At 35.4% G+C, this 17,790-nt stretch overlaps 1 protein-coding gene and 1 long non-coding RNA gene across 7 annotated transcripts; one reads left to right on the top strand and one right to left on the bottom strand.

Annotated features, from left to right (window-relative positions):
* Positions 1-5,925: 5,925 nt before the first annotated feature.
* Positions 5,926-9,978, bottom strand: LOC140016985 (protein trichome birefringence-like 2). Of its 2 annotated transcripts, none has more exons than XM_072071316.1 (5): positions 8,857-9,978; positions 8,112-8,304; positions 7,838-8,028; positions 7,306-7,464; positions 5,926-6,538 (listed from the first exon to the last, which is right to left on the bottom strand). In XM_072071316.1, the coding sequence occupies exons 1-5, from the start codon at positions 9,843-9,845 to the stop codon at positions 6,196-6,198; spliced, it is 1,875 nt and encodes a 624-aa protein (XP_071927417.1). In that variant the 5' UTR covers positions 9,846-9,978; the 3' UTR covers positions 5,926-6,195. The 2 variants fall into 2 exon arrangements, with proteins under 2 accessions (XP_071927417.1, XP_071927418.1); XM_072071317.1 differs by lacking the exon at positions 5,926-6,538 and adding an exon at positions 6,840-6,966.
* A 497-nt stretch (positions 9,979-10,475) lies between these two features.
* Positions 10,476-16,344, top strand: LOC113719170 (uncharacterized). 5 transcript variants are annotated; one of them, XR_011823340.1, is made up of 7 exons: positions 10,476-10,738; positions 11,028-11,083; positions 11,254-11,341; positions 11,643-11,700; positions 13,995-14,050; positions 15,683-15,770; positions 15,868-16,344. It is a non-coding gene; the product is annotated as an uncharacterized lncRNA (long non-coding RNA). The 5 variants fall into 5 exon arrangements; XR_011823339.1 differs by having other exon boundaries at positions 11,643-11,704; XR_011823341.1 differs by lacking the exon at positions 15,683-15,770 and having other exon boundaries at positions 10,477-10,738; positions 11,643-11,704.
* Positions 16,345-17,790: the final 1,446 nt, after the last annotated feature.

Here is a 17,790-nt window from a genome sequence, read left to right as displayed (position 1 = left end):
ATCAGGTTGGTGCACTTAATAGTAGTAGGAGTGTTTCTGGTCCTTTTATAGATACTATACTAACACGCGGAGGAAAGGCCCTTTTTGTCGGGGATGAAAGAAATGATGCCACGTCTAAACCTACAGCTCTATTTACTTTAATTAATATGGAATCCCCGGTTGCATTTGCCCTTTCGTGCCGCGATGCATCACCGCTCTTTCTCCGGTCTGATTAATACTTGCACGTTTTTAGCACTTGTAATTTTACACATCATTTGTGCTAGTGATGACCGCACACCATCCTTTTATGTGTAAACCCGAGATTACAGAAAAGAAATAAATTTTCAATATTATAGGCACCAGATTATTTTCTGGCTAGTCATTCATACGTGGAGAACAAAACCATCAACTCTCGTCATATATATATATATATATATATATATATATATATATAGTACTCCCTCCGTCCCATTTTAATAGTCTTGTTTTCCTTTTTCGTCTGTCCTAAATTGTAGTCCACTTCTTCACTAAGAAATGTAGTAATCTTTCAAATTATCTAAAATACCCTTATTAAATATCTTGTTATTAATACATTGTTATTGAATACTAACCCACTACATTGAATACATTGAGTTTTTCCCATACTAACCCATTAGCTGTAACTGATATTAATTGGCACTCTTCGTGATTAGCATAAGGGTATTTTAGAAAATTATTGATCTAAATTTATGTTTCCAATCAAATTAATTACACTTTCTTAATCTGTGTGAAAAAAAAACCAAGACTAATAAAACGGGACGGGGGAGTAATAAGTAAGTGATCAAGACAGCAGTAGTGCATTTTTTTATTTTTGATTAGTCAAACCACAAGGATATGTCCGCGGTCACCGCCTTAATTAATTTAATGATAAATCACTGCAAAAGTAGCAGCAATTGCGATCCTAAATACAAGTCAAACCCTAACGTGGCAACCGGTAATGCCTTAAAAAGAAAAGGAAAGATAAAGATGTTGACCATTATCTTCAACCACATCACAACAATAATAATGATACTAACTATCTTGGGTGGAGGGTTGAAGAAGATAGAAAGCTTTAGAAGAGACACTTCGACGAAGGAGGGTTAACCAATTTATTTAAGTACTACTAATTGGCTTATCATCCGAAAGAGCTAACACAGACACCACCACGACTATCTTCTCTTTTTAAGAAAGCCACGACTTTCTGCTGAAAAGTTTTGGTCTCTGCCAAGTGCGTGAAATGAGAGCATCTTATCATCATCATCAGGATCAAAAACAAATATATATATATATATATATATATATATATATATATATATATATATATATATATATATATATATATGTATATGACAACCCGACCAGACAAGAGCTAATAATACAAATGTTGTTGTTGTTCTTCTAGGGATGATTTTACTAGTGGTACTTCTTCTTCTATATTCTTATATATACTATAATAATAATATCATATCATATCGCCCTACTTTAGACTGATTACGCCACGTAACTGATGATACACATAATCTTCCTCTATTCTATAAACACTTACTGTCTCTAAACTCCAAATTTCCTTCTTCAAAAAATAATTGATTGTGTTTGGATTGCATTTTTCATGAAAAAATTACTGTAGCGATTTGATGCATGTGAAAGAAAAAGGTAATAGAAAAATGTGATCACGGAAAACGACGTAATTTTTTGACGGAAAACAGCAATCCAAACAAGGCCATTAATAACATTCTTTCAAAAAAAAAAAACATAATAATAATAACACCCAAGGGAGGTCAAACCCACTCTGGAGTCTGGAGTGATTCCACTTCTAATTTAACCTGAGATACTCCCATCACATGTAAAGCCATCGATCTCACTCACATTAATATTATTCCTTCTTTTTTGCATAAACTTGATGCAAAAATTTGTAGACGTTTCTACGGTCAGAAATAACTTGATGCAAAAAAAGAACGAATAGTGTGAGGGGGAAGAAAAATAGAGAAATAATTCTGCAAATGCTTTTTATTCTTTTTTTTTTTTTTTTAAAATAATGTTTTACATATTCGTGGGTGTAGTGAACTCGACATGCAGGCCGATTTAACTTTTGTTTTTGAGAGAAGCTGCTTGAACTGATGAAACAGGATAATTGCTCTCTCTCTCTCTCAGTGACCACTATCTTCTTAACCATATGGTATGGAGACCTGAACTTAAAAGGTGTAAAAAAAAAAAAAAAAAACCCCATCACCAATTTTCACTCAATAGATTTCCCTAGAAGTTTAGACTAATTATGTACACATATAACAGTAGTACGTAGATCCCAATTTTTGAACCCGACCAACGAATAAGATGTAAATTTTTATTTATTTATTTATTTTGCTGTTTTTCTCCTGCTATATTTGATATTTCGCACTAAAATTGACAGCCTTTAAATTATTCATCACCTTTCCATCCTTCGCAACTCAACTTGTTTTGCTCCCCCCACGTTGCATAGCTTTATTCTTTTTCTCTTCTATAAGTATACATAGGATTGCACCAATTTTGGTCAAGATGCAAGATTCTGATCAGTGATTACCACTTGGAGAGGGGGAAAGGGGTCGTCTTTTTAACACTGGAATCGGAGACATATATATTTTGTGGGGCAAGGAAGGAACAACATTCCCGCTGCCACTTCTTTTGACCAAAACTAAAATATGCAGAAGTCGAGAGAATAACCTCATCAATTAGGGCATAATGTCATCTCAAATTGTCACACCAAATATATCGAGACGCAATTTAGGCGTATACAAGTGTTAATGATCTCTTGCTACATGCATGCAAATGACGATAATAACATTCTTGGTAATTAAAAAAAAAAAAATCCGAGTTTTCGTAGAATCCACTTGTCAATATGCCCATTGAATTGTTTTAAACCTCCTTTGGTATCTATGCGTGCCTATTGCCTGGACCGGGTTGAAAATTTCAGTACCATGTTGCTGGTAAAAACCCATGCCAGCTCTATTGTCAAATGGTCCGCATATGTCCATGGGCCAATTTGCCCAAAACGGGTGAAGTCTGGACGAAAACCAATAAGATCATAGCGATCGGTGACGGATCCCGACACCAATCCGGGCATTTTTGGACGCTAGGACTGATATCCAGCGACAAAAGTTGGCCACTCCCAGAACAGGTCCGGAGCCTCGTCCCGTCTCCGTCTTATGTTATTAATGGAAAAATTCATTTCGAACTTGTTTGCTGTAGCCCGAACAAAAGGGTAGGTTTCATTTGGGGCTTATAATTCTAATTTAGGAGAGAGAGGCAAAAAGGATTTCAAGGTACAGTTTTATACCCGGAGCTTATCATAATTCAAGTGCTATATCAACTGTTTCTCAACTTCAACTAATTAAATATAGCAAGTGTAGGAACTGGTTTTTTCTAGCTTTAGAACAGTTACGGAAGAGAGAGACACATATTATATATAGATGTAGATGTAACCCCAACTAAATCAATTCTCTTTTAAGGAGAATTGGCACCCTTCGCGGTCAGTCTACAGATTCTCTTTTAAGGAGATTCGTTTCGGAGAGGATTGTATTAGATGATTGCAAATAGGGGAGATATTGTCAAAAAAAAAAAAAAAAAAGAAAGGAAAAGAACATAATCAGACGATTAATTAAAGATTGTATTTACAAAAAATATTCCTTGAGGAGAAATTGTCATATTTACAGGTCAATCAAAAATTAGTTAACTATTAGAGTTACATTTGCCCGTATACATGTATATAATACATTCCTTACTTAGTTGATCCCTTTTTTAACGAATCAAGAGAGAATCAAGAGAGAAATGATCTACGGGATGAAATAAATTCAGAAATACAGTAGCCTGATCTTCTTCCAACCCACATAAAAGAAAAATGTAAAAAGTTATCCCACCACCTTTGCCCAACTTATTTAAAGCAGCAGCATTGTCATTTCAACAGAAATCTCTTTGATTAGTTAAGAAGTCAATTACAGCATTAATTGCTGTATCAAATAGAAAGTAAGCAAATTGGCCAACTGAGATTCGTTCATCAAACAACATAAAGGCGGATGTAGTTTGTTTGTTTGCATGCATTAAAGCCAAAGGCAACCCCAAGTGCATCAGTGGATAGTCTTGACGCCATCATTATTATTACTGGTAGGTGCATGTCTGAGGAGGAGGTCATTGCCTTTTGCTTGCGATCTATTGGAGATTTTGGTATCCCAAGCGGAAGAGGAATGCAAACGCGAAGAGCAAAATTGATTTAATTGTTGCTCCTACAAATTCAACCCGCAAAATACCCTCTTTCACTGGTCACAACTGGTTATACAAATTATTAATGCTACGCGTGTTCGATTAGAGGAATTGCAGATGAGGTAGTTAACGTTTAAGACACCTCCAAAATTAGAGATTTTAGGTTCAAATTTCCCCTTCTTTCACCTTACTTTTTAAATTTCATCCTTCTTCCCCTCCTTTAGAGAAAGGGAGAGAGAAAGAAAGACAGAGGAGAATATTACAGAGGCTCGAAAATTCAAGAAAGCGTGCGTATTAAGTAACATGTTATCTGCTAAACATACACATGAACTTGAGGGGATAATAATAAAACATAAACTTATTTACAACGCTGAATACCCTTGTATATGATCACGATCACCCTACGGAGGAAAAACAAGCTCTGTGCTAGTTTGATCAGTGAAGCGGTGCCCCCGGGGGGGGGGGGGGGGGGGTTGTCCGTTAGACTTGTAATGACTCAGGTCTACAAAATCCTTTTGGAAAGAAGCTTTTAGGATAGAAAGCCTGACACGTGATCTTGGGTTAGTGGAAAATTAGTTGATTCAGGAGTTGGAAGAAAGTTGCAGATGAGTATGAGAGTTAGTGGAATCGTCGAGACGGCACCAAAAATGAAGAAAGTACTCCCAAGACTCGAAAAAAGTAGATGCACAAAATAGAAAGGCAGACATAAACACTACGTAGCTTTTTATTGGTATACATAGACACCAATGCCCCCGAATGCCTGCCAATTTTGAGCATCTTAATGGATTAACACTACATAATTTAGCCCCAGTACAGGTACATGAAATGAAGATGTTCTTGCTGTACACGTACAAGTAGGCAAAGGGTAGAGTTGACATATCATAGAAGAAAGAACAAATAATGGAGATCAGTAAGCAACTTCAGCGGTGAGGTTTAAAGGAAAAAGTTAAGTTGATTGTGGATAATGATGTAATAATAGCATGTTGAATTGGTCTTGAAACCCCATCTTCCCTTATCATCTTCTGTATAAAGCCCACCTCGTGTAGCAGCTTCCACATTCTCCACTAGCTTTGCAAGAGCCACAAGGTATTGGATAGAGACGCTGCTGTCAGCTCAAAGCTGACAGTTAACCCAATACATGGGTATACAGAATTCCATGGATCTTTCAAAAAGCATGGCAGCTGGAGAGGGGAGTTGATGCCTCCTCCAAAATTCAGAAAGTTTGCCTGCATTTGGCCATATTCATCTCCGCTGAACTCCGTGTGGTGCAGGGAGGAATTGCGGCAAATATTTGGGCTAAATGCATGGCAAACCGGCAAGTCACATAACGGCAATGGACTCGGTTAGAGTCTTTCATGGCTTTTGCTTCGGCTTTAATTCTGTGTTGATGTTATTGTAGATCTTCTATCATTCAATAAAAGAACTATCTTGTGCGTCTCTTTCTTGATTTGCTTACAAGAGGAGTAGTTCAGCATTGTTTACGAGGAAAGCTCTCTGCTTCACCTTCTCCAATCCCACAATTTAATTACTGTCTGGCAAAAGCATCAATCCTTGAGCTTGACTCTGGAGTCGGACAGAGAAACTTAGCAGCACACTGAAACGCGCATCTGATCCCTTCACACTTGATAATCAGACAGAATTGAACCATTTATGATCATTTCCCGGCTCCTTTCTGAGCTCATCAAAGAAGGGAAAATGTACAATAATGCTACTAATCAGTAGCGCCCTTCATTTTGATTCAATACATTACAGGAGTATGATTCGTGTTAACAGTACAAATTTGCCAAGAAGCACGAATTGTCATTATCTGATCTCGGAATCCTGGTATCATGTAAAACACTGTCCAGGCGAGTTTCAAATTCGAAAACCGCCCACCTTAGGGACATGCAATTTATACCATGCATTACGGAAAAAATAAATTCGGAAAATCAGCTAACATGACACCTACATTTCAAAAACTTATATGATTCAGTTTCTCCAAGATCCTCTGCCGGTCTTCAAGAGAGAAGCATATAGTAACTCATTCCACGTGTCTGGTACTCCAGGCAAGCACCAATGACTGCAATCTTGATTAAGCTCACCAGCAATTTGTTCTTTCAACGTCTTGTACTCTCTTCTGTAAATTGAAGGGTGGCCATCTTTTCTAAAATCCGTGAGTCTGCTTATGTTCAGATACACCACTGGAGTCCGCATTTTATGAAGCAGATGCTCTAGAGCTCTCATTTTTGAAGGGTATTTTGCTAAATAAGTTTCATTCAATATTGGTTCAGTTTCTTTATGACACTGCCCTCGTGAGTTCCATTGGCCTCCGCTGCATGCAGCCGCAACAATAAGCCAATAAGCAAAAGTTACCAAATAAGCTGTGAGAGGATATGTTACACTTAAATTTCCTGGTTACTCAAGAATCCCATGTTACAATTTGATTCAAGCTTTAACAACATCATCATGTTTCAAATTTTATTAGTGCTTATCGCTTTCATGTCATCCTTTGGGAATCACATAAACGTTTAGTTGTAGTACTCTGGAGGACGAAAAGGGTTTGGGAATCCATAAAACTTTCAAATTCAAAATAAATAGGCAAAAGAAAATCTGAGAATTAACAGTCATATGATCATACGAGAAACTAACCATTGGCATTCAACACATTATCAAGAACAACGTACATGAACCTTGATTCTCTTGCTTGTTGAGTGTCAGAAAATAATTTTCACAAACTACATCTGCATGCATCCAAAATGTCTGCCAGAGGTCCAATTATCAGATATTGTTAAGATTCTAAAAATGCTTATTCAACCATAGACACACAGATTTTTCCACTACTGAGGACTCCCAAGGCTATGAGTTAGCTCTTCTATTACTATTGTGCAGGTTATAATGAATATTTTGTATCATATTATTATAAGTTTTAGCAATACATCCATTTAGTCCAAGCAGCAAGGAGCATGAAACCTCAAAGCAATTTACATTGTAGTTTGATAATGAAGAGCCAGAGTTTTAGTCCTATAAAGAGCTGAAATAAGCATTAGAGTCCAAATATGACAAGTTTGTGAAGGCAGAGAAGATAATAAACATTCATACCTGAAATGCATTACCGAGTATCCTCTGAATACAACCTGACTTCTTGTTTTATCTATGCTCTTATCCACCCACCTAGCCCATGTGCGAAGAGCCCTCTTGTATGCTTCTAGGACCTTCAGTCTTCCATGCACATGATTACCTTCTTGATAATAGTCTTCCCTAAAGAACAACAAGATGCATAAACCCAGCTAAGAGGTTCAGATTGTAATCAGCATAAATAAGTTGAATTTCTCTTCCCTTCCTTTTGCTCTCATGTTCCAGGGGAAGTTTGTAGGTGCGGGGAAGAATTGCACATATTATGAGATTTTGATGCAAAACATGCATTTCCAAAGTCAAAAATTCTAAATTCCTTCCAAATCTCCTCATCATGACTTGTCAGGTGGCTTATTTATTCAAGATTTCAGAAATGTAAGTTCTCTGGGTTTCTTGAGTGAAAGAAACTTACAATAAAGTCTAGATGAATCGAGCATTAAAGAAGATAATATATGGAAAGGGATTTCCGGTGTGGGAGGAGAGGGATAGATTTACTAACCCTTTAGAGGTCTTCTCATGAGTCCACCAGTGAGCCGTGTTAAAAACCAGAACATCAGCATCATAATACATTGAAGTTGATTTGTCCATCAAATCCAATCTCAATGTCTCAAAGGAACCATTTTTACCATTGAATGTTGATTCTCTAACAAGAAAAGGAGAACTGACAAAATCCACTGAGCAATTATAATCCTGGAGAAAAGGGAAGGAACCAAAACTCAGATACAAAGGGAGAAAAAATCCTTTTTTAATCACTGATAAGTTAGAAAGCTTACCTCAAATCTGAATGCATAGAAACCTTTCTTTTTAAATTCTGTTTTTCCAGATATCTCATGAACACTTTTCTTGTCTGAGACACTATGGCGAAGGATGCAAACAAGAGATTCCCACATGTTTCTGTTCAACGAATCCCCAACAAAGACCAATCTCTGCCCTCGCAGTCTCTCCAGAAAGTCAGTGGCATTCAAACTGGGACAATAGTTCAGGCAACAACAAAGAATTAGAAAGCAGGGAATGTCACATTTTGAAATAATATCTATGGTGCAATCTAAATATGCAATCCATGCAAAATGACTATCCTTAGCCCTCAGCCCACTACAGAAACTGTTATTCGTCCATCACAAGCATTTCTGATACTTAGCCATAGGCAACTGTTTTTCTTCCTTCATTCTAATGGGTGGCCTGCATCTACAAGCAGTGAACTTATGCATAATTTCTGTAATTTTTCCATTGAAAGGCCCTACCTTTATACTACTTCCATTAACACATTTTTGCAATTATAGTAGATTCATGACTTGGCGGTTTCACTTCAAACTTGTTATTCGTCCATCTAACAAATAGTTTTCTAAACAAAAAATAAAGTTTTCATGTGCCCCCCCCCCACCCCACCAAAAACAAAAAAAGATCAAATTTTCAACTCTCCTCCAAGTACAAACTGCAAATTTTTTTTTTTAACAATTAACTTTGAATCAGTCGAAAATGACTTCACAATGTTGTAGAGAGGAGTTTCATGAAATTTACCTTGGGATGTCACAGTTGTATGGCTGCCATTTCCACTTCAAAAAGTTATCATCCGGCCTCTTGTTAAGGTAACAATCAAAATCCCTATCAATGTACGGGCAAGAGCCAGGAGGGTAGTATGGCTTTGCGTCATTTCTCACCCATCTACCATCATAGATGTTACAATTCCGATTCAAACTGTTAGAATTCATCATCCCTTTAATGCTGTTACTTTCCCTGGACGATATTCCTCTGTCGTTTGTCTCTGGAGACTTCTCTTCTTTGCCAGTTCGCGTAACACCGTTTTCTCTATTAACCGTCAGATTACCAAGAATACTACCTTTAGGAACCTCATCCCCCCCACTTTTTGGACGCTCTACAGAAACGGCATTCTGATAAGAAGTTTGCTCTTTGGCGTTCGGCCCTCCAGCAGTAACATTTTGATTTCCCACATTGTTGGAAAAGTTACCCAGATTAGTGAAGTTTCCGTTTTTATCATCCAGTGATCCATTTATCACAAGGGACTCATCTTGAGCCTTCCCTCCTTCAACTTCAACACTCAAGTTTCCATTTTTCACCTTCTCAGACAAATTTCCAACATGGGCATTTTGCAAAACCTCTCCTTTCCCACCAGAATAAATAAATTTCCTACTTTCAGACACATTTCTATCATGAGTTCCATTGGTAACCATAAAATATTCCACATTATTAGTTATTATGGTACCATTACAGGAACTAGCATTACAACAAGAAGTTGTCCTTGAGAAATAGACAGGCCAAGAAAGGATACAGCTAGTAGTATTGTAATTACGGGATGCAAAAATATTGAACCCTTTCAAAACAGGGTTTATTAAAGGAGCCATAAATGACGAGACATTAAAAGATACAACACTTAATACAAACATTGAAGCCACTAATCCTAAACCGAAGCCAGAAACTACCTTTCTTCTTCTTGGAGATGTTGTCCAACAAGGAAACTGATCCAAAAATGCAATCTTTTTCCAGTCCATTGTTGATGATCAGATATAAATAGTCTTTGATCCTTGAAAAATCAACCATCCCACGAGAACCCCTTTTGTTAGAATGTAACTAACGCATCAAACAATGAATTAGGCAATAAAGTAGCTGTTTATCTTAGTACGAGTCCTTAGCACTATGATAAATCAAATGTCGGTACAGAAAATTAGAAGTGTTCGTAAATTACGAAGGAGTGAAAGATGATATTCTTGTGCGGTTTCGAGAAAGGCAAAAGTAAGGAAGCATTGAAACAGCGGTGAGTAAAGATGCAGAGGTAATCCCCCTGAAATTGGTGCGCTCGAAACCAAATTGGCAGCGATTACCAAAAAGAAAAAGAAAATGCAGAGGTAAGAAAAGTGATTAATGACCGTTTGGAAAAGGTTTCCAACCGCTACTCGGACGGAGAAAAATGTGGAGACGTAGAGTGGTGAAATTTTCGTCCCACCCTTGACAGAAATTCTAGAGTAATTAACATATATATAAAAGAGCGAATGCCTTGGCTCAAAAAGGTGCTTGTGCTGGTGACGTGGCCAATCGTTATTGGCTAGAGAGTGTTCGTCCAAGTCGCCCGTGCTCCTCACGTGAGTTTACTTTGGATTCCATTGTGCCTCCAAAGAGGAAAAAGTAGTACTCGGTCTCCAAAGTAAAGCTTTGCATCCAAGGAGTATGTCAGATGTTTACCTGCTTACCATCTCACTTTCTCTGCCTCGGACAGAAAGTTGAAGGTTGAAGTTGTGGGTAGTTGTCAGAGTACTTCATCAAGACAGCAACAAACGCCCCTTGTAAATACTCCCAAAAATTGTTCACAAATCCAGCTGGTGGAGCGGAAATGGCCTTGACCATTTTTTTTAGTGAACTGAGAAATGCTGTGCGAGGAAGGAATTAGGTAAGCTTATACCTTTAGCTTCTCCCAGGATGCTAATCTCTTCCTCCAAGAACTTCTGCTTTTGTTCAACTTTGATAGACGAACACTCTTCCTTTCTCGCTCTCCCTCTCTGTCAAACGATGACCAGATCTATCATTCATCTACATGTTTTCTTTCTTCTTTTCTTCTTTGTTAATCAACAAAAATTAAAAACAAATAAGGCACATTGATGTTTTTTTGTTTAGTTTTTGTTTCTTTCTTTGTTTTCTTGAATTTGCAGTTACTCACAATCGCATTTTGCTTCTCATAGATTGCGGATAATGGATTGAAAGTCCACGAGAAGGAGAAAAAGAATCAACTTTCCAGGTTGTGCGATTTTCTTTAATTTATTTTTCAGTCTTTTTCCAATTTTACTCTAGCCTTCAAATTTTTGTTTCCGTTTTTTTTTGTAGGAAAAGTTTCTAATTTCTGATCTCTTGCTTAGTACTTTAGTTTTGTTGCTGTTAGCGATCTCATTTCTGCTGTCTATTGGACAGATAGGGAACTCATTTTTCTTTTAATAAATTGAGGGAAAACTGGAAGAAGAGTCGACGGGAGGAAGAAAAAAAGATTTAACTTTTCAAGGTTTGAATTTTTCTGTAGTTTATTTTCCAACCATTTTTCTAATTTTACGCTAAACTGGACCTTCAAGTTTCTGCTTCCTTCTTTTTTTTTTTTTTTTTTTGGCTTTTCCATTGAAGATTATATGTTTTAATTTCTTGTTTAGTTATTTAGTTTTGCTGCTGCTAATAGTCTTATTTTCCATTTATGTCATATTTTGATTTCTGTTTAGTAGATTGAGGAAAAACGCAAGAAAAATCCACAAGAAGAGATAGATTTAACTTTTTGGGTTGTGATCTTTTTTTTTCCCCAATTATCTTTGCAGCTCACCTGAAATTCAGCTTTCAAGTTATATTCTATTCATTGGTGTTCACAAAGTAGCTGTAGGTATTATTTCTTAGTTTTGCCTTTTATCTTTACTATTGCCTTCTTAACACGGATGGTTATGCATCCATGTTATACATGGTACTGGGAGATCCTGTTTGAATTGTGCTTGGAATAGATGTCTTTGTCATTACTTTTCCATTGCAGTAGTTGTGACTTTTATTTAGAGTATGCATAGAGTGGTGTAGTTGCATTTACAAGAGTGGTTAACAGTTATTGCTAAAATGCCTTATGGGTGTCTGAGTTTTGCAGCGGAACCAAAAGTTTTTATGCTGTAATTTGCTTCAGTACAATATTGAGTTTTTGGTTGAGCTTACCATGTCTGGTGTATCAAATTCCAAAAAGTCCTTGCTCTCAAATTACATTTGTGCAGTGCAAGAAATTCTGTTACTTGCCAAAAGTGTGTATATTTGGCCATACTCTTAACAGTGATTATTTTTTTTTGGCCATCTCACCTTTTGTTCAATTTGTTGTATGGGTTCCAGATTTTTACTTTTTCCTCCATTTATTTGTCTCGAACATTCTGTGCAGAAGGCATTCAATGGAAAATCATATTGTTTCTTAATGTTTATGTGCCATCATCCTGTACAAGAAGGAAAGATTTTTATGTATGCAGGGATTATACTTGGTTCAGAACCCATGATTGCAATGTTTTTTTCTTTTTTCTTTTTGGGTTTTTTTGAGTATCCAAAACTGATCTGGTGTCTTTAATAGGTATTTTGTGTTAAGCTGATTGCTAATAGTGATAGGAGGGAAGCTGCTTATATTATTCTCAATAGCTTTAAGGCTACTTAAGTTTGTTCTATGTTTAGCCTTTTTCTACTTAATTAGGTATGTTTAGTCTTTTGATGTACTGTTGTTTACTTAATGTTTCTTTTACCATGAGATCCTTGTAATTTTGTAGTCTCTGAATTTTTTAGTAAGAAATTTTCATTTATTGTAGATTATTTAATATTTGATTTGAAATTCATTTGTTAGCTTGCTTATATGCAGTTTCAATGTATTGATGTATTTACCTTTTGGTACATAGTTTGCTTTCTTATTGTAATTATTGGCCCTATGGAAAAGAATGATTTATTTACAGTGGCTCATGTGCAATTTCTTTACTATCAATGCAAAAAAAAATCACCACTTAATAACTACCACTGCGACATTCATTGAAGATAATGCACACATGGTGGTAAACAGACTGATTTTGTATTCTTCGGGGTTTTTCCCCCTGAATAAGAGAAATTTTTCCCTTCCCTAGATTCTTAAATGTATATGCTGATAGGATTTAGATTATCTCCTAATTGCGTTCTTTTGTTTATTTGATAGATTGTATTCCTCAACAATTGAAGGTTACGAAGCTAGAATAGAAACTCCCAGGGGGTTGATACATGTACATTTGCTTGTGAAAGTTAAAAATAACATATTGAATAGTTGTGCCTTATAATTTTCTTTGCCTTTCTACTCTTGAATGATGAGTTGTACTGGGGCAATTTCTTTTCTAGCCCGTTCTTCCTTTTTTTTCCCGGCTCTCTTAGCTCTTCAAAGAGCCTATTACTTTGGTTATTATCATAGTATGGTTAGGTTACACAATTTGTTTCACCAATTTAATGGGTAGATTTTACAAACTTACTTTTCTTCTTTGCATTTTAATCTTGATAACACCTCATTAATGTTTCAAAAACTAGAAAATCAATTTTTTAGCAAATGTTTTTACATTTTGAGCATTATCATTTAATTACATGGCTTTGTTCTAGAAGTGTTTGTGTGAGCAAGTTGGGTAAAGCAGAGCTGACGATTGAACGATGTGGTTCATTGCCTATAATAGCAGTCTATTCTGCCCATAGTAATTGTAAGACAAAACAGCCAAGTTTGATCTAATAATTGTCAGTTTATACTTTTATGGGTTTTTTTAATATTATTGACAATATCTTACTTGAGCTTTTATTTCGTATGTGAATTTACCAAATCAGATCTTTAAAACCCTTTTTTCTATGGTTAGTCATTATTGGTGAAGTCATTTTTTCAGTGTATGTAATATATGGTTCTTGGTATCTCAACGTTATAGTATACAAATGTGAAAACATTTTGAAAAAATGGAAGGAATATCTACTGAAAGGAGAAAAAATTTTAACTTTTCAGGTTGTGAATTTTTTTTGATTTATTTCCATGTCATTTTTCCAATTTTACACTAGATTGGACCTTCAAGTTTCTGCTTCCTTTTCATTTCTGAAGTTTTTAATTTCTTGCTTGCTTCTTTAGTTTTGCTGCTCCTCATAATCTTAGATTGCTGCCTATTTGATAGATTGAGGAAAATCACAAGGAAATACTAAAGGGAGGAGAAAAAGAGTAGCTTTTCAGGTTATCATCTTTTCTTTTTATTTTGTGGTCATCTTTCTAGATTACCTTAACTTTGAATTTCAAATTTCTGATTTTTGTGCTATTTAGTGGTTTTCACGAAGTGTCTGGTGGGTGTTGAAATTGTTAATTTTACTAATTCCTTTTTTTAAAACTATTGCCTTCTCAACATGAATTGTTATGCATCTGAATCATATATGAAGCTGGGAGGTTTAGTTTGAAGTACTCTTGAGGTGGATATCTTTTCTCATAATTGATGTGCATTATACTCGTGTTCTATCATTTGCCATGCTGAATTTATCAATCATTCTAATATAGTCTTTGATAGCCATATATTGAGGGTTTTTTTAAATAATGTAGCTTATTCTTCTAGAAGCTGTGGATGTTGAAGAAAAGGCAAACAATTATCTAAAGGAAGAAATAGTTGAAAGAGATCAATCAATCTTGCTTCATTTTTTCTAGACATATATATGTTTTCTCACCTTGTGGTTTGTGCTGATTCTCTAGGCTTTTAGATCAAATATTTTGCTAAATGAATGATGCAAAAGAGGACTAACAGTTTGATTGGATGCTTAAAATGCATTTTCGATTGAGCATAGAGTAGTTATTACAATTATAATTATTACTGCAATTCAAAGGGTAATTTGTTAGTCATGTTTTCCCTTAAAAATGCTGCTGCAATTCAAAGGCTAATTATTACTGCATAATATTATGTGTCTGATCGGATTCCTTAAAAATGTATTGATAGCAAGGATTTCACAAATTTCATTCCTTGACTTTCTCCAAAATTGTATCAACCTGATAATTGTCTGTGCTTCGTAAATTTCTCATGTGAGTTTTTTCCTGTTTCTCTTGAAGCTCATTATGGCATTTGCTTATGCAGTTGTGTTTTGACTTGTAGCTTTACTATTCGATATTGGGCGCATGGTTTATAATGAAAATTCAGACTACTTGGCAGTTTTATGGTCTACCTTGTATTAATTTGTTTGGAATGGAAAAGTATGATATTATTTGTTTTCTTTTTACTAATAAAGAAAATAATAAGATACCGACTTGTTTGAATTTGAGAAATTCTAGCTGGTTCTGAGGCTGTAAATATTGGCCAGCGTGCAGTATAAAAGAAAATTACTTCATATCTTATCTTTGCTTTTTAGTTGCTTACAAGGTTATAGCTTGCTCTAGACAGTTTTTTTTTTTTCCAATGTTGTCTCCCCTTCTACTTCATTCTTTCTTCTGTTGCTATATTCTTTTCTCCCTTCCTCCTCTGAATGCCGTTCATATTTTCTCTCCTTCCTCTCCCTTTCATGAAAAGTTTCTTCTATATTTTATTTTAGTGGATTGTTCTAATTTTTTGTTGTCCTTGGTCTAAGAGCATCAAAGTTAAGTTGAAAATTTTTAGAAACTTCCTTTTGTCCTGCTTTATTGAGAAATCTTCTTGATTCTTTTGCTCTCCTATACGAAAAGTTGTCAAGTTAGATTTTGGAGCAGATGTTTGCACTTAAATTTAGTTAGTTTTTAGTTGTACATAACGTTGAAACTGAGAGTAAATTTTGTTTGGAAACCATTGACGAGTTTTTTGCATATGGCAAACCTCTTATTTTCATTTAGCAATTTAGCTTGCATCTTTTGAAACAGCATGGGACTACTCCAAATGATAGTTGTGAGATTGACTTGCATGATGTGAAGGATTTTACCAGTCATCTATGCCCCTTACTATTGCACGGTATATGTAGATCCATTTGATTGGTCTTTTTCTTGCATGCAGTTTTAGACAAAAATTTAGGTATCAGAACTCAGCAGATCATAATCTTCTTATTCAGATATGAGAGTTAAAGCAAAGGAGCTGGGGCTGTTAGCTGAGTCATATTTGGAGGGAATGCAATCAATATACAAATTGATTGGCCAAGTGCAGCATTTATGGTCCATTGGGTTTACAAGTTCTTGATGGCATCCCTGCAGAGATGCGAGATTTGTTGGAAGCGTATGTGTTAGCAGTTGCTTATTCTCATTTTGTTTCTATTTAAGAGATTATGACCTCTTCCAATGTACCCAAAAAAGAAAAAGAAAAAGAAAAAATGAGGTTTCTTTATGATGTATATCCTTGATATTTTTTGGAGGATTTTATTGTTCTTTTGATTGGCTTTATCCCATAATGCTGTAAAACCTCTCTAGCATTAAAGTTGTGCAGAAATTGTGAGGTCGCTTTCCTAAAAAACTCAAAAGACAAGATATGTTGAGAAAGAGTTTTTAATTATGTTAATTAATGCAAGTATGTTACTGTTGATGCTTTTTAAGAATGAGATTTCATTTGTAAATTTTGAGGAGAGCACAATATAATTTGTATATTGGATCAATGGCCAGTTGTGTATGTTCTAATCATGTTTTTCTTGCCTTTGTAAAGGTATTGTATAATAATTTTCATCTCTGGAATTTCATATTTTTACAATTTTGAACTAATTATATATAATTTCTAAGAATACAACTCTGAATATTTTTTTTTCATTTACACCTGTTACATAATAATTTGCAAAATAAGTGGGTATAACTGGGCTTTTATCCACCGCGCATTCGCGCGGTGAACCTCTCCTAGTACTTCTAATGAGAGGAAAGGGACTAAAATGAGTCTCAAATTCATAAAATTTACCTCTAATAGAAGACTAGGAAGGGACTGGGAAAAAAAATGGAAAAGAAGAAGATAATCTTTATCATCTTGGAGATCAATTAGAGGTGGTCCATCGTCTAATCTTTGTACTCATCCCTTAATCATGTTCGCTGAGATAGATCTAAAGTCCGATTGAAGGGGTAATGATCATCTAATACCAAAACAAAACAAAACAAAAAAGGAAAAGTGGCAACGGTCATCATCAACTTCTGAATTTCTAGCTGTTGGTATATGAAAAAACGTTAAAAATCATGAATTTGTTAACAAATTTTAATCATATATTTTATACAAAATTTTAAACTAGATCAGATGATAAAGTTAATCAAATTTCACTTAAATCAACCTTCATTCCCCTTTGATGTACTTAATTTTCTGTTAGTAAATCTTATAATCTCTTGAAGATGTGATGGTGCAATATTTCCGTGCTTATTTTATTTTTTTTTTTAAAAAAAAGAAAAGATAAAGGAAACCAAATTGAATAAGACGAGACACGAAATTAAAAAGATGTCTTATTAGTACTAAACTAGAAGAACTAATAAGCAGAATCTAATAAGCTACCTTATACTCATGCACTGTACATAGAACGCATCTGGTGCTATATATATAAATAAATAAATATATATATATATATATATATATTATTCATAATATAAAGTTTGAGTTCATCATCACGGATCAGATCCTTTCTGAAATAATAAAAATATATTACTTAAAGAGTCTCTTGCTAATTTGATTTGATAACAAGATTGATACTAGTATACGTCATGTATGCATGCACACTGGAATGGAATCAAGGCATCACGAAGCCATCTTCTTCCGGTGTCCCAGCATACGTTTTTGGGAATTCTAATTTGACACCAGAAGTGATTGGGGAAAGGTTGAGGGGCAGTTTTGTCAGATCACCAGGCCTAGTCAAATGACTGCTGCATCAAAAGCGGTGTCATTTGGCGCCAAATCGGACGATAGGGAGCGTGGCAGTTAGCGTGCTAGTAGCCTGGGCAACTTAGTATTGCTGCATATAGCACGTGCACTTTTTCCTCGGCAGGACAGGCACCGTTCTGACGGCGGCTGTGATCGTGAC

The sequence above is a fragment of the Coffea arabica genome, chromosome 11c (genome assembly GCF_036785885.1).
Source record: "Coffea arabica cultivar ET-39 chromosome 11c, Coffea Arabica ET-39 HiFi, whole genome shotgun sequence".
Taxonomy (NCBI): domain Eukaryota; kingdom Viridiplantae; phylum Streptophyta; class Magnoliopsida; order Gentianales; family Rubiaceae; genus Coffea; species Coffea arabica.
Note: the sequence above shows the minus strand (reverse complement) of the source record. Positions and strands in the feature narration are given on the sequence as shown.